We start from the raw sequence: 23,933 nt of genomic DNA, 5'->3' as shown, positions 1-23,933 counted from the left end.
CGTGTTACCACAATGCAGGAAGACATCGCTTACTCGTTGTTTGGTATCTTCGGCGTCCACCTGCCTGTAATCTATGGCGAGAAGAAGCAAAATGCGCTCGGTCGGCTCCTGCAAGAGATCGTGGCTAGATCGGGCGACATCACTGCCCTGGACTGGGTCGGACAATCGTCCGAGTTCAATAGTTGCCTTCCAGCCGACATCATCTCATATGCGGCCCCGCCATGCTCCCTACCATCATTGTCTGAAGAGGAAATTCAAACAGCGGTCTCTTCATTACCAAACATTGTGCCCGTGGATTCAGCTTCAAAGTTGTATAACCTGCTCGAGAACATACATGCTCCCCTCTTCGCAAACTGCAGACTCCGTCTGCCTTGCATCGCATTCCGTGTCACTGAAGTCAAACGGAAGCGGGGTCATACTGCCCATTCCACGTATGGAGTGAAAGCAGATGGACTTCGGGACTTGCTGATCACCACGGACGAGACCCTAATTCAATTTTCGCGCGTAAAGCCCACTCAGCAGACGTTCTTTCTTGTCCGTCCATGGGACCGTCGTCTCCTTGGGCTGCCTGATTTTTCAGAGCAGCTCACCTTTGCAGACGAAGAGGAGAGCGTAGGGGATTGGTCCGAGTCCGAGTCTGGATCAGACGACACTGACGAACCGTCCAGCGACTCACCTGGAGAAGAGGAATTGTCGGTTGACTCGGATGTTCACTTGCGATCATTGCGTTTGATGGTTCAACTTGGGCAGGCTTTCAGCGCACTTTTGGTAGCGCAGCAACGCGTTGGAGAATACAAGAGAATCGCGTCGGACCATAATATCATTGCGCAGGTCAAAGACATGGCTTCGATTGACATTATGAACATCAGGACCCTAGACATATTGTAGCTGCAAGTTTTTTTAACAGTGGCCTTCGAGCAGTTTGCGTATGTAATTAAGTCGACGATCACATTACCATAGCATCATAGATCATACACACCCCGTAAATAAGATCGTATAACTCATCGCAAATACAAGCATCTCAAAATTTGACATGCATGCAGGGTTGAAATGGAACTGAAAGAGTTCTTCTAGCCTCTGTAGCGAGTCCGCATGGAACATACTTAAATCGTGTGATACAAATCAAGATTTGAAGCACCTTTTAATCAGGAACTCGAGCTCTGGACATAGGTGTCAATGTGGAGGAAGACGAAGGTGAAAATCAATGCTAAGTGCTTTCCACCTTATTGTCTCAAGCACTCTTGAGCACCCTCCTGCAAACCGTCCTCTCGCAAGATGAAGGGGTCGAGAGTCAGCGGGAAACTACCTTTGATGACGGGACCTGTGGAGTACCCTCCGGCAAAGCATCCTTTGCTAGTCGCCACTCTAAGACCATCTCGTCAAAAGCTTAGAAGCTCAGCTGAGGACGTGTCTTTCGTGTAGAAGATCACACAAGTCGTGGAAACAGAGTGCGGGAAGATGACAACGATTCGCCGATCTGAGAGCCGCCTCATGGGACGTCGTGAGATGCGGAAGCGAACAGGTGCCAGCAGGATAAACGTATGGTTAAGACATGGATGGTATCACCGACCTGCTTCCAAGTCAATGGCTTCCACTGTAACTCTCGTATTGAGGGATCACATTCACCTGAGAGGTGGAGGTGAATGGGGTTCATGTCTTACTAGGTTGTCTAAGGAAACAAGGCAAGTCAATGGGGTAAAGCAGTATAGAAACACACAATATGCGCACCTCTGCAGCCTAAAGAAGGACACCCACAATCCCTCCAAAATCTACCTCGACCTTGCTCCACATCGTTGGCATCCAACAAGATGTCGAAGCTCATTTCAAGCACCGCACTCCGTTGAGTTGTGGAAGATTATGAGAGCGACTTAACCGCAGTCGCAGGTTTTCTCGATAGACGACATGTGGTGACAGGCTCGTGTGACAAGACGCTTCGGTTGTGGGACTTGAAGACAGGTATTGTGTTGAAGAAGATGGAGGGACATCGCAGTGAGCTGCGGGTATTGGCGGGGGATGGTGAGAATATTCCGAGGCTGTACCACGAAATTAGGTTGCATCTTGTGCACACGGGGGTCTTGGGAGTCTATTAAATGGAGAAGTGATATTGCAGTAAGCTATATACATGCGTTCGAAGGAGTGACGTGGTGATAAGCTGGGGTAGCTGCTAGATACGAAAAACATCGGCATTCATGCAAGATAGACAGTCAGATACGAGCGCTGGAAAGCACGGACTGCTCGACTTGATGCGATGGGATACATTTTGGAAGCTGGGAAGACAAGAGTCGGACGCATGTATGCACTGCAAATGTGCATACTGTCGAGGACAGCGGGTATGACAATAGGATGCATCACGGGAATAGAGGCGTGGGCACGAACAGCCTTAGATGTCCTGGGCGTCTATTGAAATGAGGCAAGCGATGAAGCACCATGAAATGCACCATACCGTACCCTCTCAGCAACTTAGAGAAAGACACAATCCCTCCAAAGTTTAGCCTCGGCTGTATTCCATACCATCAATATCCAGCAAAATGTCGGAGCTCATTACAATTACCACTCCCCTGCGAGAGTTCAAAGCCCATGAAGGACACATAAGTGCAGTCGCAGTTTTCCCCGATAAACGACGGATGGTTACGGGCTCGCACGACAAGACGCTTCGTCTGTGGGACTTGAAGACAGGTGTTGTGTTGAAAAAGATGGAGGGGCATCGCAATCCCGTGTTGGCATTGGCAGTATCACAAGATGGGCAATTGATAACAAGCAGTGATTGCGATGGAGAGGTCATCGTCTGGCACGGAGAAACTGGTGAATTAGTCACCAAAATAAAAGCCCACCCAGGTTGGATCTACTCGCTGGATTTTTCTCCCGATGGAACAGTCCTGGCCACTGGTTCATATTGCAACAAAATGACGAATCTGTGGAATACCAAAACCTGGCAGCAGCAAGGAGATCCAATCGAGTGTGGTGATGACAGTGTTTCCCGTATACGGTTTTCACCGTCCGGAGAACTTATTGCCATCAAGACATCAAAAGGCAATATTGAAATTTACAATTCAGGCACGAGGGAACACGTCGCAAAGTTCGAGGTAGCAGGTCATTGAACTCGTCACTCGCGTGGACGCCCGATGGCACACGCCTTCTCACATGCAGCAATGATTTTTATACTACCATACGTGAATGGGATACAACAACCTGGGAGCAGGTCGGTGATCCTTACAAGGGCCACGATCACCGTGACAACATCATGATCAGTGACATTGCCATTCATCCTGCTGGTACATTCGTCGCATCCGCATCTAATAACGGCGTCCGTCTCTGGCAGCTCTCAAATCGACGAACTGTTGCTATATTCAAGTCGACGGAGCACGTCACTTTCTCCGTGGACGGCAACCACATCCTCAGCGGAGGCAGCGATGGCATCATCTCAGAGTGGGCGGTACCTCGGAGTATTTATCGAAAGGCATGTTTCCGTCCCTGATTCATATACAAAGAATTGAGCGTGGTTCTTGCAGACTATCGCCATCACAACAGCCCGCGATGCATGGAGAGATGGAGACCTATCTACTGACGAAGAACTACTCACGCACAAAGCACACCAGAAACGGTGTGATGCACTTTTTCGGGCGGGTAAACTCCAAGATGCCGTGAAATCATACCAACACATGATGGCTATGAGCGACGAAACTACAAATGCTGACTACTTTGACTGGTCTAACGGCAAGTCTAGAGTCCATAATGTTACGTAGGCTACAATCCTCACCCACATTTCTCTCAGATTTCAAGCAAGAATGCAGCGCACTCTGCGTTGCCAACGGAGATGCTGCCTTGGCTGCAAGCGATTACGACCAGGCTATCGACCTATACTCCACGGTGATCGACCTGGATTCTGCATCCGATGTCGTCTTTGCAAATCGCAGCCAGGCAAACTTAAGTAAAATGCTATGGGTAGACGCGCTCCTCGACGCGGACAAGGTGCGGTAGCACCTACATTTTCGTAGCCCATGTTGACTTCGGCGATGCATAGGTCACCGAACTCAATCCTTCGTCTCACATTGGATACCAGTTGGCGCACGCAGCGTTGCATGGTGCGCAACGTTACGATGAAGCCATAGAGTCCTTTATAATCATGTTGTCCAAGTTGGACGATGCTCCCGAAGCTCAGATACGAGGTAAGCCATGGAACACTCCTGTGTCGTCTCGAAAAGCTCTTCTCGTTCCGCAGATCTGCGTCAGCAGTACGTCTGTCCATCCGAAGCAGAAGACGCTATTCGAAGAGCAGTTGGAATTGAACTCAGAAACGCCCCGCTTCGTCTGCTCAACACCTCTACGGGTCTCTTGTGCGACCGAGCAGCACAGCTAAACTCCTTCAAAATAAGTCGAGAATACAAAGAACTTTTGTCATTCATAACGAAATGTTCGGATCTCCAAATGCAAATGGAACGCATCAAGGAGGTGGTGGCAATGCACTTCCGTTGCGTTTTGCTATCACACAGGTGGGAAGAGACGGAGGTGCTGCTGCACCACATCCAAAATAGAGGTGTGCGCCAGTTGGAGGGATATGGTGGCATCGCGAAACTGCAGTCGTTCTGCAAAGTTGCTCGTGATGCGGGGTATTTCTGGGCGTGGATGGATACATGCTGCATCGATAAGAGCAACAACGTCGAGCTTCAAGAATCGGTCAATTCCATGTTCGTCTGGTACCGTCACTCGGCGCTCACCATCGTCTACCTATCTGATGTCCCTCCTTCATCCCAACTCGGCGCATTGGCGAGCAGTGTTTGGAACGAACGAGGATGGACATTTCAAGAACTAGTGGCTCCGAAAGTCGTTATATTTTATCAGAAGGATTGGTCATTATATCTCGACGATCGTTCTCCCAACCACAAAGAGTCCCCAGCAATCATGAAGGAGTTGGAGGATGCCACGGGAATAGATCCACAGGCCCTGATCTCCTTCCATCCAGGGGTGAGAAATGCTAGACAGAAACTGCAATGGGCATCGAAGCGCGTCACCACTGTGCAGGAAGACGCCGCATACTCGTTATTTGGTATCTTCGACGTCCACCTACCTGTCATCTATGGCGAGAGGAAGCAGAGCGTGCTCAGCCGGCTCCTGCAGGATATCGTGTCTCGGTCGGGCGACATCACTGCCCTGGACTGGGTCGGACAATCGTCCGAGTTCAATAGTTGCCTTCCAGCCGACATCATCTCATATGCAACCCCGCCATGCTCCCTACCATCATTGTCTGAAGATGAGATTCAGACCGCGGTCTCTTCATTGCGAAACATTGTGGCTGTTGACTTAGCTTCTAAAATGTATGACCTGCTCGAGAACATGCATGCTTCCCTCTTCGCCAACAGCAGACTCCGTCTGCCTTGCATCGCATTCCGTGTCACAGAAGTCAAACGGAGGCGCGGTGATGCTGCTCATTCCACATATAGAGTGAAATCAAATGGGCTTCAGAAATTGCTGATCACCACGGACGAGACACTAATTCAGTTCTCGTGCGCAAAGCCCACTCGACAGACATTCTTTCTTGTCCGCCCATGGGATCGTCACCTCCTTGAGCTGCCTGACTTTGCGGACGAAACGGAGAGCGCAGAGGATTGGTCTGAGTTCGAGTCGTCCAGCGACTCATCTGGAGAAGAGGAGTCGTCAGTTGGCTCGGAAGATCATTGCGTTTGATGGTTCACCTTGGGCGGGCTTTCAACGCACTTTTACTAGCGCAGCAACGCGCTGGAGAATACAAGAGGGTCGCGTCGGACCATAATATCATTGCTCAGGTGAAAGACACGGCTTCGATTGACATTATGAACATCAAGACCCTAGACATAGTGTAGCTGAATGGTTTTTTCAACACATCGACGATCGCATTATCATAGCCTCATAGATCATACATACCCTGCAAATGATTCTCGCACATACAAGATCTCAAAATTTGATATGCAGAGTCAAGTGCCTACGAACTTAGTTAACATAATGCACCGAGGCACGATCTGGTCTCAGGGCGGTTGCGGAGGACGATGTCGGTATCTGCTGCATTAGAGTCAACATGTGCGCTTGGACCGTGTTGAGTAATACATCCGGTTGTTTGGATTCGGGGCTGTTGCCAAACTACATCCTGAAAGCGCTTAGTTACACAGTTCTTGTGTACTATGGGGTGTCCATGATTATTCGTACGCAGTGGCGAGCAGTGTAATCTACTGTAGTAACCTGGTGCATTCTCTGTCAGTGGTGCATAGATCAGGCTTGGGTTATCAATTAGATATTACTGTCTGGACTCTGCTGCAATCGCAAGACGAACGAATATCGAACGCACTTCAACGCAGCGGCCATCACTGCTACACTGTATTGGATTTCCTTATCACGGAAAATCAATCGAGCGTAGTAGTGGCGTCAGCCATGTTTCCTTATTCCACAGCTTCGTACTTCGATCCAACGAACAAGCGACGAAATTCCATTTCATCCTGGAGAAATTTTAATGAGCAAAGTGGGCTTACATTGCTTCAGCGAGCGAGTCCCCAGTTTCCCCGTGCCAGGTGATGATCTCCCGCTCCGCACCTCACTGCGATATTCTACAAGACTGCGTCTATCTCGAAGTCATGCAGACAAATAATCTTGTTGTACGAGCCTGTGACTGATGCGTCGCCTATCAGGCAATACTGCGACTGAGAGTGCCGCTCCACTATGATCTTTAACGCTCGAACGGGTGAGGTACCTGAAATGAAATGCATATTACTGGAGGTCGAGGTAGGGAGAAGGATCATGTGAGTGGAGCTGCAGAGGTGCACGTGTACATTTTCTCATGCTTCACAACATGATCAACGCCCGAGACAAGAAGCTCTTATCATAAGCACCTGAGCATGGGTCCAACCTGCGTCCCCCCAGCTTTCAAGATGACTCAACGAGCTCTACTGATGTTATGATAGTCATAGCAAGTGTTGAACAATATTAGGATCGAATGGGCCCAATGCTTCGGATGTCGAGAAACTGACTCAATACCGGTATGCAAGCGCTGGCAACCCCTGGATGACCAGTTGACCAGTAGCATATTGACCCGGGAGTCGAAAAAAGGGAACTAGTATTGTCTCATCCATCAAAATTTACGGAGTTTGCAATTGGGCAGAAAAGAGTACGAGCTGCAGCACATATCCGCATGCTGTTTTACTTCTGGTGAACGAGCACTTGGGACCATGTGCATTGGAGACGAACGCTGCGGAGCGTGTTTAGTCTGATGAATATATCATGGGCAGAGTAAGTAGTAAGTCGTAAGTAGGGTAGTATCCGGAATAAACAGCAATAAAGAAAGAAAGACATTATCCGCATCGTCACAGCTCGTACTTGGCACTCCGCGTGTTACTATGCATGATAAATGCCTAATCCATAACCCACCATCTTACAGCCTGACATGCACCAATCTCGGGGTGCAGGAGAACCGCAGAGAGCCAGTACTGTAGTTGTCTCCGGCGACGATCGAGGAAAGCCGCTCGGTAGCGCGAGAAGGGATATTTCGGGGGAAGGGCTGGGATGAAATGGTGTTGATGTTTCTGACGGGGTTACTGAGTACTGAGACTTTAATGAAATAGAACAAGGGATGGACGCACAGGTAATGAATGTTTCAGAGCGTCGTACAACAGTACGAAATCACTATACCGCTTATGTGCGTGGATAGTAGTATCCTATTTACGGTCATCTCCAAGCTGAGCCACAACATAGAAGGCATTGCGAACCTCTTTTGTGCGAATCACACAATCATACACAACATAAGCCCCACCCAGCTTATCACCCACGCTCGTCCACCCCGCGATATGTACGTTTCGGGCAAAAGCAAGACTCGCGCCAGAGTTGTCGTTCAGCCAGATGTCGCGAGAGAAAATAGAGGGTGGTTCCTGGGGAGATTTGGGCCGGCTGGATGGGCGAATGGAAATTTGATCCTGGACAGGGTCAGTTAAGTATTTTGTACGGCAGAGTAGAGAAACGAACGTCACACAACTCGTCGTACAATTGTGCTTCTGCTTCGACATCGATTCTATCGTCCGGAATGACGACAAGAAGGCTTTCTGTATTTCGGAAAGGATGAGTGGGCGTGGGCATAGTGTCGACAGTGAGCTTGATGAGGACGAGAGCGACCAATTGAAGTTTCCCCGGATGACAAATTGGGCTGACGTGACTCTTCCCAAAGCCCCTTCTCCACAACCACCAGGGCAGTACTACTAGTAGTAGCTGTAGGGGTCGACAACCTTACCAGAATCCTGGACAGATCATTTCCTACAAGGTCGTGCACACGGCCCTATTCTCAAGAGAGAACCAAGCTGCTGATTCTCCAGTGAAAACTGGACATGGCCAAAACGGGTCAGAATAGTGTAAAATATTCAATTACACCGCATCGCCGATCTTACATTACATTGTTCGTGTCGTCAAACGTGTTTTCGTCAACACACACGTCGATCGTTCTCTGAATCCTCAATTAATCCGTTCATGCATGTGTGCAACACCGTCACCTCCTATAGTACTAGTTCGTCCACCTGGTTCATTATCATGTGCCAAACAGTAGTACCAGTGACTGCCATGCTCTCCACAAAACTGTTCTCCGACACATAAACTCGAGGCATCCAGGGTTGGTGGTCAGTTAACATTATTGACTCCGAAGGGTCAAATTCCACTATGACCGTTAACTTATCCAAAACCATCGAAAGTTAAAGCTCAACGTTCAGAAATAAAGTTAGTATTTGCGACGGGTGTCCTAGCCCTTTCCCAATGCGTCACGCAAGACTCGCTCGTCAAGTCAACGTCATGACATACCTGTGTAAATGCCATTCCATCCCTACTCACCTTATTGAGAACGGATGCAACCCCTGCTTGCCTTACAGCAAAAAAATATTTCCCTGACAGTTTGACAAACTCGTGATAATTTCTTTGCTTTGACCCTGCCTTTGACGCTCAAGCCACCAAGATGCTCTTCTAGTTGCAGACACTACTTCTACGAATGCATGGTCTCTGGCACTTACGGAGGAAATTCTAGGTGTGATTGCATCGTTCATCTTTGACCTTCAACTGATACGCATTTATTGTGGTGATATAATGGCGCCAAGACCAAGGTAAATGAAGGGTCATGGGTATCTTGAGTGCTTGTATCATATGATTAGCTACCACAGATGCCTCTACAGGGTTGAAAACGTTGATGTGGGAGACATGTATGTACCTACTCTGCATTTCGTCCTAATAAGCCGGAGATTTTTCTAGTCAATAGGGTGTCATTCCCATAACGCCTTCAACGTATATCTACCATATCTACCCAATTCTTGCCATGGTGGACTGGAACGATCCCGACCTCGAAGCGAAATTGGGGGCACTTTCAGTACAGTTGTTTTATGCCATCTTTGGCTTATATAGGCGAGTGCTGCGCGTTGTAATGTCTTAAATGTGGTACCAATTAGCCTGCGTCCGCGTCTGTAGTTGGGAATATATACGCTCCTCACACGTGGAGATAGCACTGCTTCGGAGGCAGCTTCCATTTCGATGGCCTCTGGTGCGTATTCTCAAGGAAACGGTAGAAGCTTGCTACTTACAAATGCCCAGCTCTCGTATATCACCGCCAGACTCAGCTTGTTGATTGTGACAGTTTTACTGTGAGCCAACGTAGAGGAAGTGACAAGCATACTAACTGCCTTTTATCAGTGCGATGCAATATAGTCCCTTTCACGTAAGCGTTGATTGTCAGAGTGAGTGTTTTGTATATTTTAATCTTTGTTGAGGAGGCTTACCTCGTTTTAGGCATTAATTCCATCATCATGGTGAGTACGGGAGCACCCTCGAGGTTGCTGGTTTACCATCATATTACCTAGCTTGTGACAAACGTTGCCATCGGTTGCTCTGCGACAAATCTGATGATCAGAACGTAAATCCTTGATTATCCCCCTCATCATGCTCGATCTCATGGTATATATATGTAGGTGGATTATCTGGAACACCAGTTACCTGATGCGCCTCTTCCTAGTCCTCACATCACTAGGTTATTGGACAATTCTCACTCTCTGTGCGTATTTGCTGCCCTCTAGTGTGATATGTCCAACCATTTTCTAGTCGTCGTAACTACTCGTGCATCTACCACAAACGGGTTGTGCATGATCCATTTTACCAACCCTGCATATGCTACTGCGGTGGTCATATATAGTACGCATATCACATTTATGATCAATGGATGTGATAATCAATACCTCGGGTATAGCCATGTTGTATGATTTGGCACTTGTGGTCTTTACCGTTATTGGACTTCTCAAGGTGTCATCGTCTTCCACGCTATGGAAGAGGCTCGTGAAACAGGGGGTGATATACTTCTTCCTCAATGTGTTAGTAAACATGATCCTACTGGTGTGTTCCTTGTTACTCTACAGGGCTGTCGCAGACCAAACTTTGTAGATCCTGAATCGTTTGAACTTGAGTCGTAAGACTATTTCACTGCATTGCAAACGCCCCCTCACTCTATATCCTCAGCTATTATGAATGCTATGTTCTCAATGCCTGGTATGTGCCCATAATCTGTTTGATTCAGTTTATGTCGCTGACCTTTTGAAAGCGGTATGCGTCTGGTCAGGACTCTCGTTACGACTTCCGGTTTCGACGTATGACCTAGTACTTTCATTTGCAGCACGATTGCATCTAGCCAAGTGGTCCTCTCGCTCCTCCGTCCTTCGCTTGATAGTGAAAGGTTTTTCTTTTTTTTCTCCGTCTGAATGTGTCACCAGTCTCATTCGTTGGTAATAGTGACAACTCCTCGTCGGCTAAAATGCCTCCGCTGACGACTAACTTCACCGTTTCGGGGTAAATTCTTTGTCTGAGATGCGTGTACCGTGATTCACTGTGCGTTCAGGTTCCAGTCCATGGCTGAAGCCTAAGAGAGTATTTGTCTAGAATCACCCCAATTACTACACCATCCCCACGTGTATAGTTTCATGAGAGGGTTTGTATCTCGGCTTCAACCGTATGGGGTCGCATATATTGTCTCTATGATGCCAAACTCGAGTTTTCCAGCGCTTGCAAGTTTGACGGAGTCTTCATGCATGATTGGATTTCGTGGATGCATAAAACAGACTAAACATCGTCTCGCAGTCATCCTACTTGTTCCAATCTTGATCAGTGTCACCCGTTTGTACTATCCACATGCAGTCGGCTCTTGAATATGTAATATGATACTTGTATTGTGTTTTATGTAGAAATCGGTAACATGTGCAGCGTATCATCAACAAAACTGCATTCTTTTCCACTCAAATTCCTGCATGGAAATGAGGGGAAGTATTGGTGTTCTATAATGGGACCGGCCTTCTACCCTCCAGACTCAAAACCCCTGGTAAGGGTCATTATTGGAGCCGACAAGTCCCTTGATGTGCAGATATCACGGACATTATATTGGTACTGCATTTTCCAGGTGACTGCCACGGCTTTGAATGAGGACATGACGAAACGTCAAGTGCTTTTGCTAGCTCAAAGGAATTCATTTGAATCTAGCAAGAACACGACGGGCTACTTCCATGTTCTCCCGAGTTAAGTAGTAGTCTGACCTGCTATGGAAGTGGACTGCTGTTGTAACTCAGGGTCCTGATCGAAATATTCATCAGGTACCGAGTCTTTTTCTAGGCCAAGATCACCAGCTGCAACATTGTGCTGGAAGATTTACACATGAAACATAAAGTCAACGAATCAGACTCACCTCTTGAGTCTTCGCGAAAGGAATCTCGGCAACACTGGGCGGTGCTGTATGATATGTGTGAGCATGCGCCTCGTCGATAATTGTTGTAGATAGACTTTGAATGTGATGGGAGCAGTAGAAAAATGGCTGTATGCGCCGGTATAGTTGAACGAGGGGTAGTCGCAACAGCAAGCCTGAGCCTCCGGCAGGCATAGCCGGGATTGTAGTTGGGAAATATGCTGCAACAGATTATGTAGATGAGATACAAGGGATGCACTGTTACACGCACATCATTCATTCCCAGGATAAAAAGTTATGCTGTGTCTTGCGTACGGATTTGATCTTGGGCAGGGATCACTGTCTGAATGACCATTGTAGCAAAACAAGGAGTATATACAAGATATGTTGGCGGAAAATCAACAGAACATGCCTCGTGTGTCAACCTTTCCTTGGGACCATCCTTTGGCAAATAGCCTAGTCCTCGAGAGTTTCCCACTCCGAAATTTTGTCTCCGAGTCTGCGGAGAAGGTGACACAACACACCTCGGTGAGTGGTGGAATATGGCTCTGTCCCCTACCTTAGGAGGGAGACCACGTGTGATCTTTGAAGTGCGATAAGACAGTGGACCTGTATCGATGCTTGAATCGATCGAGAGAGCGTGGACATGGAGGTAATATTGTGCGTTGTTATGTAGTACCAGCCATTTCCGTCCTCTGTTGCTCGCGATGCTGTAATTTGTTCTAATTAATATACCCTCTCGGGTTCTTGTGGATTAGGAGATACGGCTTCAACCGCGTTGAAGTAACAAACGATGTGAACAGAATAATAGCGCTGTATTACGCAGCAGGATGTAGGCCTCAATTATATCACTTATGGATTCTGAACGCTGCATGAGCAAAGCGCTAAACGAGAGTGATGGATGTTTTAGGCTGGCTCTATTTGTAATTGCACTGCAACGGACTTATAACATCGCCACCACAACCCGAGTTAGTAGCACAGTCATCAACAGTTCATCTAACGAAGCTGAGCGCTGAGCTCTCATATTGTCGGACTCATCTTCTCTTTCTTGCGCTGTCCAAGTAGCCCAAGTTGGGTACTGTGCTCCTGATTTCATCGAAAGCAATTCCAAGAGCGTGCTCAAGCATTGACAGTGTCTGTTATGTCGACAATATCCACTCAGCTGCGCAACTTCAAGGAACCTACTAAGGATCAGTTGACTCATGTTTTCTTCTCAATACCGGAGGTACCTCCTGTGCCTCCCAAAGACACGGAGAAACGTGGTTCTGGAGATATAGAGAATATGGAGATCAACGCCATTCTCAGCTTTGGTGCACAAGAAGTGGAGGACTCATATGTAAGTGGCATGTCCCCATCTACGTACGATATCTCATCGTTCGATTTTACTCAGGCAGGAAAGCTACACTTGCTTCCACCATATCTTGCATTTTCCTCCCTGGATCGCAAGTCAGTCAGGTTTACATTGCCCCTCTCCACAGTACGACGCGTCGAACGTCTTAATGCGCGTGCTGGAGTTTACGCCTTGAGTCTCTCCACTTGGCACGGCATGAAGATAGTAAGTGACATCGATACCATCTGATGCCATCATTAACACCTGTTTAGATTGTGCAGTTAACTTCCCTTCGACCCACCGCCGACCTATTTTGCAGTCTCCTGCGGGAAGCACTCAAAGCGGAGCTGCAGCGTGGTCAGATGAAAGCTGTGAAAGGCTTTGTGAAAACCTGCTACTCTGAGGGGCTTGTGTCGCTATCGGGTATTTCAGACAACGAGCGGGAGGACGGAAGTCTTATCACAGAGACAAAAGAAGGAGGTTCGCCTCCAGAAACAGAATTCCATGGTGGTTTAGGGTTGCGATTTAAGTTCCCTGGTGACCCAAAAAAGTTAATCTTTTTATACGCGCTTTATTCCTTGCACTAACGTGTTTCAGGTTGCGCGAGGCTTCAAAAATCAAGCTATGGACGACATATTTAAAGAGTACGCTTTCTACTTGTGTTTCATCTGAAACGATTGACCATGATGTAGATCACGGCCGCAATCTTACATTACTAAGATACCCACAGTGTACTCGATTGGTTCAGGTCGGCCTCCCCAATCGTCTTCGTGGTGAGATGTGGGAGACTTTGTCTGGATCTATATATCTTCGTTTCTCCAATCCTGGATTGTACGATCAATTACTGTTGGACATTCGGGGGACGAACAGCACAAGTTTTGAGGATATTGAAAAGGATTTGCATAGGAGTCTTCCGGAATATGCAGGCTACCAAGCTGACGAGGGCATCAGCGCTCTCCGTAGAGTATTACAAGCCTACTCGCACAGGAACCCAGAAGTCGGCTATTGTCAAGTACGCTTGTATCATGTTTTATCATTCATTGAGTCTGATTCATGTTTAGGCGATGAATATACTGGCAGCTGCGATTCTAATGTAAGTGTTTGACTTTCACGGAACGTATATCTAATATTGGCGAAGTTACATGTCAGAAGAGCAAGCATTCTGGCTTCTCGAAGTTCTGTGTGATAGACTTCTGCCTGGCTACTACAGGTATGTCCTGCCAAACGATATGCTGTTGCTATCACTAAATGCATCTAGCCCAACTATGCATGGAACACTCCTGGATCAACGAGTTTTTGAGTCTCTTGTGACACGGTGCTTGCCAATGATAAGCGATCACTTTCAGGCGGTTGATGTACAGCTCTCGGTCGCTTCTTTGCCATGGTTCTTGAGTTTGTTGGTGTTCATGACAATTTATGCTCTACGCCGGACATGACTCGCTCTTCCCAGGTACATCAATAGTATGCCTATGGTTTTTGCCTTTCGCATTGCAGACTGCTTCTTCTGCATGGGTCCGAAAGTGCTCTTCCAAGTAGGGTGAGTTTTTCTTTGTCATTTCCAGTTTTTGTGTAGCTCACAAACTTGTCAGATTAGGTCAGTGCACCTCGCTTGCAATTAAATATACCCACCTGACTTGTAGAGCAAAGCCATTCTTAAGATTAATGGCGAAAAGCTATTGCAAATACAGGACGATGGGGGCTTCTTAAAGTGGGTTGATTTCAACCTTTGACGGCTTATACTCACTACGACTAGCTTGATGCGCGAATACTTCGCCTCGCTTGGTGACTCTGCGCACCCAGAGTCTGCAGACCCTCGAACAAGGGCGATCACACGCTTCCAAGAACTACTTCTTATCTCGTTCCGGGAGTTCGCTGTGATTTCTGATGAAACGATTCTCTCCGAACGTAGAAAGTATAGAAACGAAATCGTCAACAGTATCGAATCCTTCTCTAAGCGCTCGGCGGTGAGAAACCTGAAGACACTCGCGAGATTCACCAAAGAACAAGCTGGGTTCATATACGATGCTTTGTACAAGGCCATGTGTGAAGTTCCACCACCACCGGTTGCTGCTCCACCGCCATCGCTCTTGACCACGGCTGATGGAAACCAAGAGAAAGCAGAGACTAGGATTGGTCTACCGACTTTCCACATTTTCCTCAGTGAAATTTTGACCTGGGCACGGAGCGAGAAGATTGTAATCAATGGTTTCCAGGTAGTTCTACGATCTTTATGTCGTATGTCTCGATTGCTGACATTGACACGAATAAAGCAACGCATCGACCGCGAGGTTGCAGAACATGAGCTCATCGATCGTCTCTTTTATTTTTGGGACACCTCGTGCAAAGGCTCTTTGTCGTTCCAGGCATGTTTCTTGATGAAGCAAATAATTTCATGCTCACGAATGCTCCCAGGATCTCGTATCTGGTCTAGATGGTGTGATGTTCAATGATTTGATGGAGAATATCGAATGGTTCTTTAATCTGCACGACAAGAATAAAGATGGGTATTTAACCAAGGATGAAGTCCTGACCCTCTCCGAGTCATTTCTTGTCAGTCTATCCGCTTCTGCTGACGTTCAAGGCTGACTAGCCATAGTTCATTTTCCGTCATGAGATTGGCGATGCCTACCTAGGAGCCGTCAGCAAATTTATGACCAACGCTTTCGAGTATGGCGATAGTCTTCTGCCACAACACACCGATAGCAAGACCGGAGCAGCAGGTCCTCGAGAGATCGGGCACAACCAGCCATACCTCAACCTTGCTACGTGCGCCACCCCGTATGACCACATACAATCAATCTTACACTTGACAGGTTCCGGATGGTCGTTCTAGCTGACGAGGTCTTAGAGTCGTTTTTCGAAACTGATCTTTCTGCCTCGTTCAGGTTGGAGCCCGTTCCTGACCTTGAGTTACCTCCGGCATCAAGCGGCTTCTTAGGCGATCTGTGGTCTAACATTGCTACCCAGGACAACAGGAAGATGTTCAACAGATTGAGCGACGAGCTTGGCAAGACCATAGGCAAGCATCAGGTGTGGCAGTTGGTATAATCATTACTCGATAAAGTTAACGTTCGGCTTGCAGGTTATCTATCGTCCTACAATCGGACGATTCACAAAACTTGAAGAACCGACAGCCCGGGAGTCGCTCATTTCTTCACCGACCAAGACCACCTCCTCGGGAAGTTCTTTGGATACTGCGGCAGTACCGAGCTCATCTTCAACTCTCGATACGTCATCCATCCACGACAATGGTCCGTTGTCTGGCTCGGTGTTTTCTCCGATGCCCCACCTCAAAGCGGTCAATGCGGCATTCATGGAGCGCACGCCCTTTGCTATCGACGACGTAGGTGACGATGACGATGATAGTGATTTAGACATGGTTCATGGCGAAGATGATGATCGAGTTCTGGACGAGGCGAGTGGTTTTTCTTCATGCAAGTATATTCGATGATACTCATACCGTACGTAGGTGGATGCCTTTTTGGAGGCCCATGATTCAGGACTTACTGAAGCAGACAAGGAAATGGCAAAGGGTAAGATAACGGTTTTCGTTTGTATACCTAACTTCTGATCGCGTTCAATCAAATACAGATCTTCTTAATGCTGAACCTGTCAAGTAAACGGTGTCAAAACTTTCACACGTTTATGCTATTGTTCGGCTTTCCATTTGCGAGTTATATATCAAGTGTAGGATAGTGTACACGACAAATAAACCGATACTAGTAGAACTAGGCATACAAGACCACACACAATGCACATTTCTCACCGTCGATCAGCATGTCGACCCACGATCAGACCATATGCGAACTGTAAGATCTGGCTCGATGGAGCCAGACGCAATCATGTTTTGCTGTGGGTGAGTAGCCACAGCGACGACAACACCTGACACCCAATTAAGTTGTCGAACTCGGTAAGAAAATATGATTCTCACCTTCATGTCCCTCAAGAATTTGCACCACCTCACGACTTTGAAGATCCCATATATAAACCTTTTGGTCTTCGCTTCCAGAAACAATCCATTTCCCCCCAGTAACACTGAAACAGGCCGCTATACAGAACTTCTCATTGCGATGACCCGTATATGTTTTCAAGCAGCGCGACGTGTGATAGTCCCATAATCTGATCGCACTGTCATGAGCAGTTGAGAGAATGTACTTGGAGTTGGGCGAGAATTGCACGTGTTGGCTGAAGATCCATAAGATATTAGGGAACGAAACGAGCAGTGGCAACTGACAGACATACCATACAGCATCGTGTCCTTCAGCGAGAGTTTTCAAGCATTGACCGGTTGTGGTGTTCCATATCCGGCTGCGGTTGCGTCAGACGGATAAAGAAGTAATATGTTGCGCTCACATTAGCCCATCAAGAGCACAAGAGACTATCAGGGTGGCGTCTCTGTTGAAGTGCACGGCAGTAACATAATCAAGATGCGCATGTAGAGTCTTCATGCATTTTCCTTGGCTTGACATGAAAAACTGGACAGCTAAATGTAAGCAGCCTTTGCGCACCTCTTGCAACATTCCATATTCGAACATCACCATCACAACCTCCAGAAACCAGGAGGTTGGATGCTGTGTTGTAATTTACACAAAACACGAAACTCGAGTGCCCTTTGAGATGTTTTGTCGTTAATCCCTGGCCTACGGTATTAGTCGACCAGAGAATGATTCTATCATTGACGACTTACAGAATCAACGTTCCATATCCGTACACTGGTGTCATCAGACGCTGATGCAAGATAGACACCATCTGTCGACCACGCGATATCTGAGAGTCCTTTGGTATGGCCACTCAAGTTTCTGATCAACTCTCCTGTGAACGGGGACCATATCTTTACCAGACTATCTGCAGCTACACAAACAAAACGTATTTCAAATACAACCGGTCCTAGCGAGCTGTATACGAACCGCAAGATGCAAGTAGCGTTCCATCAGGACTGAATTTGACGGCAGATATAGATTGCGTGTGTCCCCTTAGTGTATGACGAAGTTCGTAATTTGGCCTGTTTCGCATTCCTGATGTTGCCGGTGGAAGCGCTTGAGGGACTGGCTGAGGTGCAGGCTGGGGAGGTTGTGGTGCGGGAGGATGATTGTCTGGTACTTGAGGGTCGTCCTCAGTTGTTTGAGAAGCATTATCATCGTCAGTTGTAGAATCGTCCATTCCGGCGAGTGGGTCCATGACGATTATACCAGATGTCGAACTTCAAGAAGGCATGTACTACAACTCCAAGGCGTTGATGGCATTTGTGTATATTTGTTAGAGCCTAGCTTGTGATTTCAATAAACCACAACAGCACCCAATTTCTTTCTCTCCATGCTCGCATCCACACCTAATGTAGCTGCGATTTTCAGATCATTCCACGCGCTTCCTACGCTACAGACTGGTATCAGCGGAAGGTGTATATCGTCCAGAGCCAATGTTATTTTCAAGGATGCGAAGTCCGCAGAATTTCTCGCTGCAGTTGGTGATAAAGAATCTCTTTCTTTGCTAAGTGGGCTTCCTGAGGTAAGTCGCTTAGATGCCGAGTACTTCACATGATGCAGACTTGTGAAGGTAGTTGTAACAGGTCGAGCAAATGTTGGAAAATCATCCTTGCTTAATTCTGTGATTGGGCGTAGAGATCTTCTTTTCACTAGCAAAAAAGCTGTGAGTCGTTATGGACTTAGTGCTGTATTCTACTACATACTAATTTTGCACAGGGCCGAACGCAAACACTCAACTTTTTTCGCGTTGGATCTCCCCCTGGTCGTTTGGTCGTCGTCGACTCTCCGGGATATGGTGCCAGGGGCCGACCCGAGTGGGGTGACCTGTTCAACCATTATCTAGAAACTCGGAAACAGTAAGTTTCCCATGCCATTTTATTTACATTTGACACCGTGTCACAGGTTATGCCGCGTCTTTATCCTGATATCCGCTGCCCATGGTATGACTGCTACGGACGAGGCAATGCTTTCTTCGTTGAATGCTCAGATCCAGTCACACGATGGTATCTGCTGGACACTTCAAGCAATCATAACTAGGGCCGACGCACTGAAAACAAACGGTCGCGCTCAAATCGATCAGATCGAGCAAGATATCTTTCGCGTTGCCCCAACATGCCTACCGCCTATCGTCACCTCATGTCCGTCCAAGGGAATTCCTTTTGGCATCGATGAAGTTAGGAAGTCGATTTCTCATGCATGTAGAATCCTCCCTTAAAGACCTTACTCTCAGTGACTGCCTGCCTGTCGTTGACAATAGTCACACCGAGTCTCGTTTATTTGATAACATGGGTGGTCTCGGATTGATCTTGGAAATTATGCCCTTCCCAAGCGTGATGTGGTTTCCTTAAGGTGACTGGGGAATCGAATATATGTTCCGGGATGACTATTCTTCCTTGAGATCAAGACGGACTCGCGTGTCGCCGTGTTTTTATCGCACCGACGCTCCGAGCGCGCTTCTCAAATCCCAAGGTGTACAGTGATCTGCGTCTTCGTCGGTGATACGTTATCTCTGTGGAGGTGTCGATTTCCCTGCACATATTACACTCGAGATGCGGATTGAAATGTTCAGATTTACCTGTTTGGTGTGTCGGAACGTTCAAAATCCGCTACTGCCTCCACTGTGGTAATTCGACCACTGTATATGCGCTCAGGCGACATGTGATGGTAATTTTGAGGTAATAACGGGAGAGTCATCTGATTCTGTTACACGTACTGGCCCTACAGCCGTGCGCTACAGGACTTCGAAAATGTTGTCATCGGCATGAGCTATGCCAATATAGGCAGAGATAAAGCGATCGCCGACCTATATATCTCGGCAATTAGTCTGCTAAAATAGGCGCATTATACTTCGGTGCTCTTATTGTGCTACATCTCAACGCCATCCAGCCAACGTCGTCCTGCACATTTCGCCTCCTCGTCGACGTCTCTCATCATCCCTGGATCGTTAGCTCCCCACCTAGACTTCCAGTTCAACGGGTGATTGCTGTATAGCACCATGCCCTTGACTTTCAGTCTTGAAACCTATACTGCTATATTTTCCGCCATTCTCATGTCGCTGCGCTTGCCGTCCAGCCCACCACCTTATAACCACACACAGTCATCGTATCATGACCACTCCGTACACAAAAATAGGCAATATCAGGACCTCTTGGTCCCTGTAGCACCTTCTGTCTTGATCCACATCCCAAGTCCTACGTGCCATAGTCCACGTAGTGCACACCGCAGAAAACGGAAACAGAGCATTCCTATGGTGGAGATAGTACATCATAAAACAGTGAGTCTAGGACAGTCGACAGTGAGTCAATGACCTGTAGCACTGACTCTTTTCATGATAGGAGCCCCCGCAATTGATGCAATAATATTAACGCATATAAATGAAAAATAGGATAGGGAATTGGTGTAACATTTGTTTGAGGTGAGGGTGGGACTTACTGCAGAGGTTCTAGATTAAATTCTGATCAAATTCTGATCCAGTGACGCCGTCCATCATGGACCCCGAGCCCCTTGTCCAGACCTTTTGTGGATTTTTTTGTTGATGATCGGATAGCCTGGCCTTTCGAATATTCCCTCATATCTCATCTTCAGAAGTTCAGATACTGCCTGACTTCCTGTACATAGGCAAAAGAATACGTTTGAAAACATCTTGAAACATTTGCCAATGTGATACACTATCCGAAAAACCAAACGCTAGGTCAGCGGAATTCCATATATCAGCCCGAGTATCAAGCACTGCAAAATGATATAGATATGGAAGGGATCGATGGAGTGTGAACAATAGGATTAGGCTGCAAGATGTGCAATGGACATGCAACCATCTGTGCGATCCCGAGGTGTGCTTGTCACGTCCCAGTTCGATCGCGACTGTATGCATCGCCAGCGTCGCTAAGCCTGTAGTGTTGTTCAGTCATGAGTAGCAATGAAGTGTAGTATTCGGGAAGTGCCGCCTGCGTCGGTTGTTTGTCGTCGCATAGAAGAGATGCTGAAATTAGTAATTTTAGTCCGGAACGTTCTGACTCATTGACCCAAGAGGTCGAAAGCAAAGTACAAACGAAACGGGTGAGCTTCTATCGATGAGGAATACAAACGCCATCTCATCAATTCAGGTGTGAGAATTTGTTCTCTGAGAAATGGCTGCTCGTTCCTACGCTGATCATGAGTGCTTGAGCACTTGAGCCGTGCCGCCACGGCAATCACACACAGAGTCTCTAGATTTAAAAGCTCACATACCTATTTTACACCGATGCGGTCATTCCGCCGCAAGTATCTGTCATTCATACAGTGTCAAGAAGACATTTGTATACAAAACTATCCGGCTGACTCGGACTGCCAGCGTAGTCCGGATCTCAAACAATGAGCTATATCGGAAGCAATTCCCGTGATTCTCGTGTGCGTACCAGCTCCACATACACCCCACCACACTTCCATTGCTCGCCGTCAGTGTTCGCTCGGCGGTCTCCACTTTCTCTGCGTAGTGCTTATCTCCGTGTCCCGTCGGCTTATCTTTGTTTGTACTCCGCCTTTTCCAATGCGTATCTTCCTGAACCCCACACTGGGGAATTGTGCGTTCTTCATCTGAGCTGCAGAGGTGCGTATCGTGTATTTCACTACGTCGACCTTCCTCGTTACCATAGATTCCCGGGACATGAGGCTCTTTGCTTCATTGCATTTGCATTCATACGTCCGGCTCTTGTCTCTACAGTTTCCAGAATGTGTTCCATCGCATCTCATCGAACAGTTGGTGCTTCCCGGTGCTCGAATCCAGAACCAACAGGACATGGGGAAAGCAATGATGCATACTGGTGGAGTGGGCGGTGAACTCGGTCTTCGTGCGTTATCTGCTTATACGTGGCACATAATATTATTTCTTATCTACATTGGTGGTATTCGTGGTCCCGTAGAAGCACCCACATATGGTAATCCTAGATGTTCGGGCTTGCATACTCCATCGCACCAAACAGATGCGATTCAAAACGATCTAGTAGGTGCGCGATGGGAGATAGATGATCGCGTTCGACAAGAGCTAGGACGTCCATGCATTACTTGTCACTTGGACTCGCCGTCTTCACATACAAGGCTGGAGCTCATGCCACAGTTGCATTCCGCGGTGGTCCCGGTTATACCGGCACTCGCAGTGATCGGCTGGCTGGCTTTGATATTGTTCTTCTCTCTCATCTATTCCGTCCGAGAGCCTCGCTAGAAGTAAAGCAAGGAATAACTCCGTGTTTGACATTAGTACAATGAGCAATGTGTAGAGGTTAGCATATATAGCTGAGCATGTATATCAGCTACAGCGTATTGTACTAGTGGCCCCTGCGGGTGATAGGCGCATGTTTTAAGTTCTGCCTCAAATCACACTATCGATAATAAGGTGGATTTACAGTCGAATCACGTAGGATAAGCGTTTATAGTTGCCTTTATTCCATGTCAAATAATAAAAACTCAACCGCATCTTCCCCTGCGTTCTCAACCTTCAGTTCAGCATCCTTTCCCACAAACAAATATGAGCCATCTCCCTCTCTAAGCTCGATTATTGGCCCCTCGATTTGAGCACCAACGCGCAATCTGACGCCCCTGGCGTTACCAGGATTGTATCCAGATTTTTGAACGACGTGAATGTACGCTTTACGCCCCTCAGGGTTGCGGCTTGGGTGAAACGCATGCACGAGGGATATACCAGGGTCCATGAGCGACGCATATGCGCGAAGCTGCGAGCGAATTGGAGCGGGGCCTTCAGCCTCTCTCTCATTCGAGACTTCAGACGAATTGGAAGGCGCAACGATAAGCCTGAATTGGTTTCGCTTGTCTTGGTCGGTGAAATGTCTGCCGAAACCAAGCAGTTATTGAGGTATGTTCAGGACAGTCAGAGATATGTCTTACCTGGTGAAATAGGCGGGTTTGCCTTTTCCTTCCCCGGGACGGGGAGATGCCCATATCTGGCAGAAATGTACCTCTTCAGAGCCGTGGGCTTTCTCAGAGTGAGAGATGCCGGTTCCAGTGGAGGTCATCTGAATGGCACCACGAGACAGTATTTCAGTGTTGCCCATAGAATCTTGGCTACACAATGACGAAGTTAGTCATACAGTCTTCTACAAATAATAACTGGAAGGGGTGCTCACTGTTCTAGCGCACCACTAATCACATAGGAAAAAATCTCATACTCTCGATGGCTGTGGGTGCCAAAGCCAGTACGAGGCGCTACGCGGTCCTCGTTCAAGACGCGTAGAGAACCAAAAGACTCGTGTTTCGGGTCATGGTAACTGCAAAATGGTCACATGATTATGCAATGAAGATCAAGGTCAAAGGTCCATACTTGGCGAACGAAAATGTATGGAAAGTTTTGAGCCAACCATGATCTGCTTGGGCTCGTTCAGTGTTCCTTCGGGGAATTATCTCGATGGATCTGCTGGAAGACATCTTTCTTGCAGTATGATATGGAACCGCAAAGGATTTCAGCGACAATAGTCTGGTTGGGGCTGCAGCGTTCTGGAGTAAAGCTGTAGTCGTTGGAGACACTTTTAACGATGAGATTGAGAGAGAAGGAAATGTTGAGTAAAAGCGAGCTCCTAGCCTCGAATTTATAATCAGCGGCAGCCTAATCATCGGTCGGCACCGTCGTCTCAGGGGTTACCAATAGCTCCCTTTCTTGGTCTTCCTCACTCACGCATTCTCACGGCCCTCTGCTTATTACGGGTCGGGAGTCTTCATGTGCGGTGGTTATGACCTAAAGGTGCCACATAATTGTCTGATCCCAGAACGCCTGGCATCGGTATATTAATCAGAATCAATAGTTTGATAGTAATCATCCAAAAGCGAGTGTCTTATCCTGTTGTGGCAACATATTGCGTCCTGGTGCGTGGGTCTACATCTCCCTTTGAAAGTTTAGTCGCACAGATTCACAGCTTCGACTTCTGCAACTCGG

General features: G+C 47.5%; 9 protein-coding genes across 9 annotated transcripts; 5 read left to right on the top strand and 4 right to left on the bottom strand.

Moving 5' to 3' along the window:
* Positions 1–485: 485 nt before the first annotated feature.
* Positions 486–895, top strand: F5147DRAFT_688785 (uncharacterized protein; the record flags this gene model as incomplete). Its single annotated transcript, XM_041436928.1, has 1 exon — positions 486–895. A coding segment is annotated over one exon (162 nt), but the record flags the coding sequence as incomplete, so codon positions are not given.
* A 4,772-nt stretch (positions 896–5,667) lies between these two features.
* Positions 5,668–5,839, top strand: F5147DRAFT_688754 (uncharacterized protein; the record flags this gene model as incomplete). The annotated part of the gene is made up of 1 exon (XM_041436927.1): positions 5,668–5,839. A coding segment is annotated over exon 1 (151 nt), but the record flags the coding sequence as incomplete, so codon positions are not given.
* Positions 5,840–7,013: 1,174 nt separating this feature from the next.
* On the bottom strand, positions 7,014–8,347 carry F5147DRAFT_688744 (Phox-like protein). The gene is given in 5 exon segments (XM_041436926.1): positions 7,014–7,544; positions 7,602–7,676; positions 7,728–7,931; positions 7,981–8,290; positions 8,306–8,347. 4 exon segments carry the CDS (start codon positions 8,089–8,091, stop codon positions 7,374–7,376), a joined length of 561 nt encoding a protein of 186 aa, XP_041294129.1. The 5' UTR covers positions 8,092–8,290; positions 8,306–8,347; the 3' UTR covers positions 7,014–7,373.
* A 1,207-nt stretch (positions 8,348–9,554) lies between these two features.
* F5147DRAFT_688743 (uncharacterized protein) lies at positions 9,555–10,897 on the top strand. The gene is made up of 13 exons (XM_041436925.1): positions 9,555–9,626; positions 9,676–9,719; positions 9,772–9,791; positions 9,843–9,895; positions 9,951–10,033; positions 10,081–10,170; positions 10,226–10,368; positions 10,417–10,441; positions 10,492–10,521; positions 10,574–10,586; positions 10,646–10,705; positions 10,762–10,818; positions 10,868–10,897. Exons 2-13 carry the CDS (start codon positions 9,680–9,682, stop codon positions 10,890–10,892), a joined length of 639 nt encoding a protein of 212 aa, XP_041294128.1. The 5' UTR covers positions 9,555–9,626; positions 9,676–9,679; the 3' UTR covers positions 10,893–10,897.
* Positions 10,898–11,214: 317 nt separating this feature from the next.
* Positions 11,215–12,056, bottom strand: F5147DRAFT_760213 (uncharacterized protein; the record flags this gene model as incomplete). Its single annotated transcript, XM_041440472.1, has 3 exons — positions 11,215–11,658; positions 11,705–11,922; positions 12,017–12,056. The coding sequence occupies 3 exons, from the start codon at positions 12,054–12,056 to the stop codon at positions 11,539–11,541; spliced, it is 378 nt and encodes a 125-aa protein (XP_041294127.1). The 3' UTR covers positions 11,215–11,538.
* A 786-nt stretch (positions 12,057–12,842) lies between these two features.
* On the top strand, positions 12,843–16,826 carry F5147DRAFT_796386 (rab-GTPase-TBC domain-containing protein; the record flags this gene model as incomplete). Its single annotated transcript, XM_041443171.1, has 18 exons — positions 12,843–13,037; positions 13,092–13,256; positions 13,304–13,581; positions 13,629–13,675; positions 13,724–14,043; positions 14,093–14,124; positions 14,170–14,241; positions 14,290–14,427; positions 14,482–14,568; positions 14,674–14,739; positions 14,785–15,244; positions 15,302–15,394; positions 15,444–15,581; positions 15,628–15,797; positions 15,845–16,061; positions 16,114–16,446; positions 16,501–16,564; positions 16,623–16,826. 18 exons carry the CDS (start codon positions 12,843–12,845, stop codon positions 16,649–16,651), a joined length of 2,904 nt encoding a protein of 967 aa, XP_041294126.1. The 3' UTR covers positions 16,652–16,826.
* Positions 16,804–18,209, bottom strand: F5147DRAFT_772317 (WD40 repeat-like protein; the record flags this gene model as incomplete). The annotated part of the gene is made up of 7 exons (XM_041441337.1): positions 16,804–16,913; positions 16,963–17,216; positions 17,274–17,339; positions 17,385–17,487; positions 17,540–17,666; positions 17,719–17,882; positions 17,939–18,209. 7 exons carry the CDS (start codon positions 18,207–18,209, stop codon positions 16,804–16,806), a joined length of 1,095 nt encoding a protein of 364 aa, XP_041294125.1.
* A 96-nt stretch (positions 18,210–18,305) lies between these two features.
* F5147DRAFT_688729 (P-loop containing nucleoside triphosphate hydrolase protein) lies at positions 18,306–19,557 on the top strand. The gene is made up of 4 exons (XM_041436924.1): positions 18,306–18,536; positions 18,585–18,677; positions 18,731–18,870; positions 18,917–19,557. The coding sequence occupies exons 1-4, from the start codon at positions 18,345–18,347 to the stop codon at positions 19,227–19,229; spliced, it is 738 nt and encodes a 245-aa protein (XP_041294124.1). The 5' UTR covers positions 18,306–18,344; the 3' UTR covers positions 19,230–19,557.
* Positions 19,558–22,369: 2,812 nt separating this feature from the next.
* On the bottom strand, positions 22,370–23,547 carry F5147DRAFT_688718 (RmlC-like cupin domain-containing protein). Its single transcript, XM_041436923.1, has 4 exons — positions 23,325–23,547; positions 23,131–23,271; positions 22,892–23,068; positions 22,370–22,834 (listed from the first exon to the last, which is right to left on the bottom strand). The coding sequence occupies exons 1-4, from the start codon at positions 23,426–23,428 to the stop codon at positions 22,429–22,431; spliced, it is 828 nt and encodes a 275-aa protein (XP_041294123.1). The 5' UTR covers positions 23,429–23,547; the 3' UTR covers positions 22,370–22,428.
* Positions 23,548–23,933: the final 386 nt, after the last annotated feature.

The sequence above is a fragment of the Suillus discolor genome, assembly GCF_016758755.1.
Source record: "Suillus discolor strain FC423 chromosome Unknown F5147scaffold_20, whole genome shotgun sequence".
Taxonomy (NCBI): domain Eukaryota; kingdom Fungi; phylum Basidiomycota; class Agaricomycetes; order Boletales; family Suillaceae; genus Suillus; species Suillus discolor.
This window is presented reverse-complemented; position numbering and strand designations above follow the sequence as displayed.

Bases quoted from the DNA above. Each gene is read 5' to 3' on its own strand.
- F5147DRAFT_688743 (XM_041436925.1), top strand. From the start codon at position 9,680: ATGCAATATAGTCCCTTTCACGTAAGCGTTGATTGTCAGA. The intron at 10,171-10,225 runs GTACGCATATCA...CCTCGGGTATAG, and splicing joins TACTGCGGTGGTCATATATA to CCATGTTGTATGATTTGGCA. The intron at 10,369-10,416 runs GTGTGTTCCTTG...CAAACTTTGTAG, and splicing joins TAGTAAACATGATCCTACTG to ATCCTGAATCGTTTGAACTT.
- F5147DRAFT_688744 (XM_041436926.1), bottom strand. From the start codon at position 8,091: ATGCCCACGCCCACTCATCCTTTCCGAAATACAGAAAGCCTTCTTGTC. The intron at 7,677-7,727 runs GTTCGCAATGCC...GACCGTAAATAG, and splicing joins GTGTGATTCGCACAAAAGAG to GATACTACTATCCACGCACA. The intron at 7,545-7,601 runs GTGCGTCCATCC...TAACCCCGTCAG, and splicing joins CTCTGAAACATTCATTACCT to AAACATCAACACCATTTCAT.
- F5147DRAFT_688729 (XM_041436924.1), top strand. From the start codon at position 18,345: ATGCTCGCATCCACACCTAATGTAGCTGCGATTTTCAGATCATTCCAC. The intron at 18,678-18,730 runs GTGAGTCGTTAT...AATTTTGCACAG, and splicing joins TTTTCACTAGCAAAAAAGCT to GGCCGAACGCAAACACTCAA. The intron at 18,871-18,916 runs GTAAGTTTCCCA...ACCGTGTCACAG, and splicing joins TATCTAGAAACTCGGAAACA to GTTATGCCGCGTCTTTATCC.
- F5147DRAFT_688718 (XM_041436923.1), bottom strand. From the start codon at position 23,428: ATGTCTTCCAGCAGATCCATCGAGATAATTCCCCGAAGGAACACTGAA. The intron at 23,272-23,324 runs GTATGGACCTTT...ACCATTTTGCAG, and splicing joins CATACATTTTCGTTCGCCAA to TTACCATGACCCGAAACACG. The intron at 22,835-22,891 runs GTAAGACATATC...TGGTTTCGGCAG, and splicing joins AAACCCGCCTATTTCACCAG to ACATTTCACCGACCAAGACA.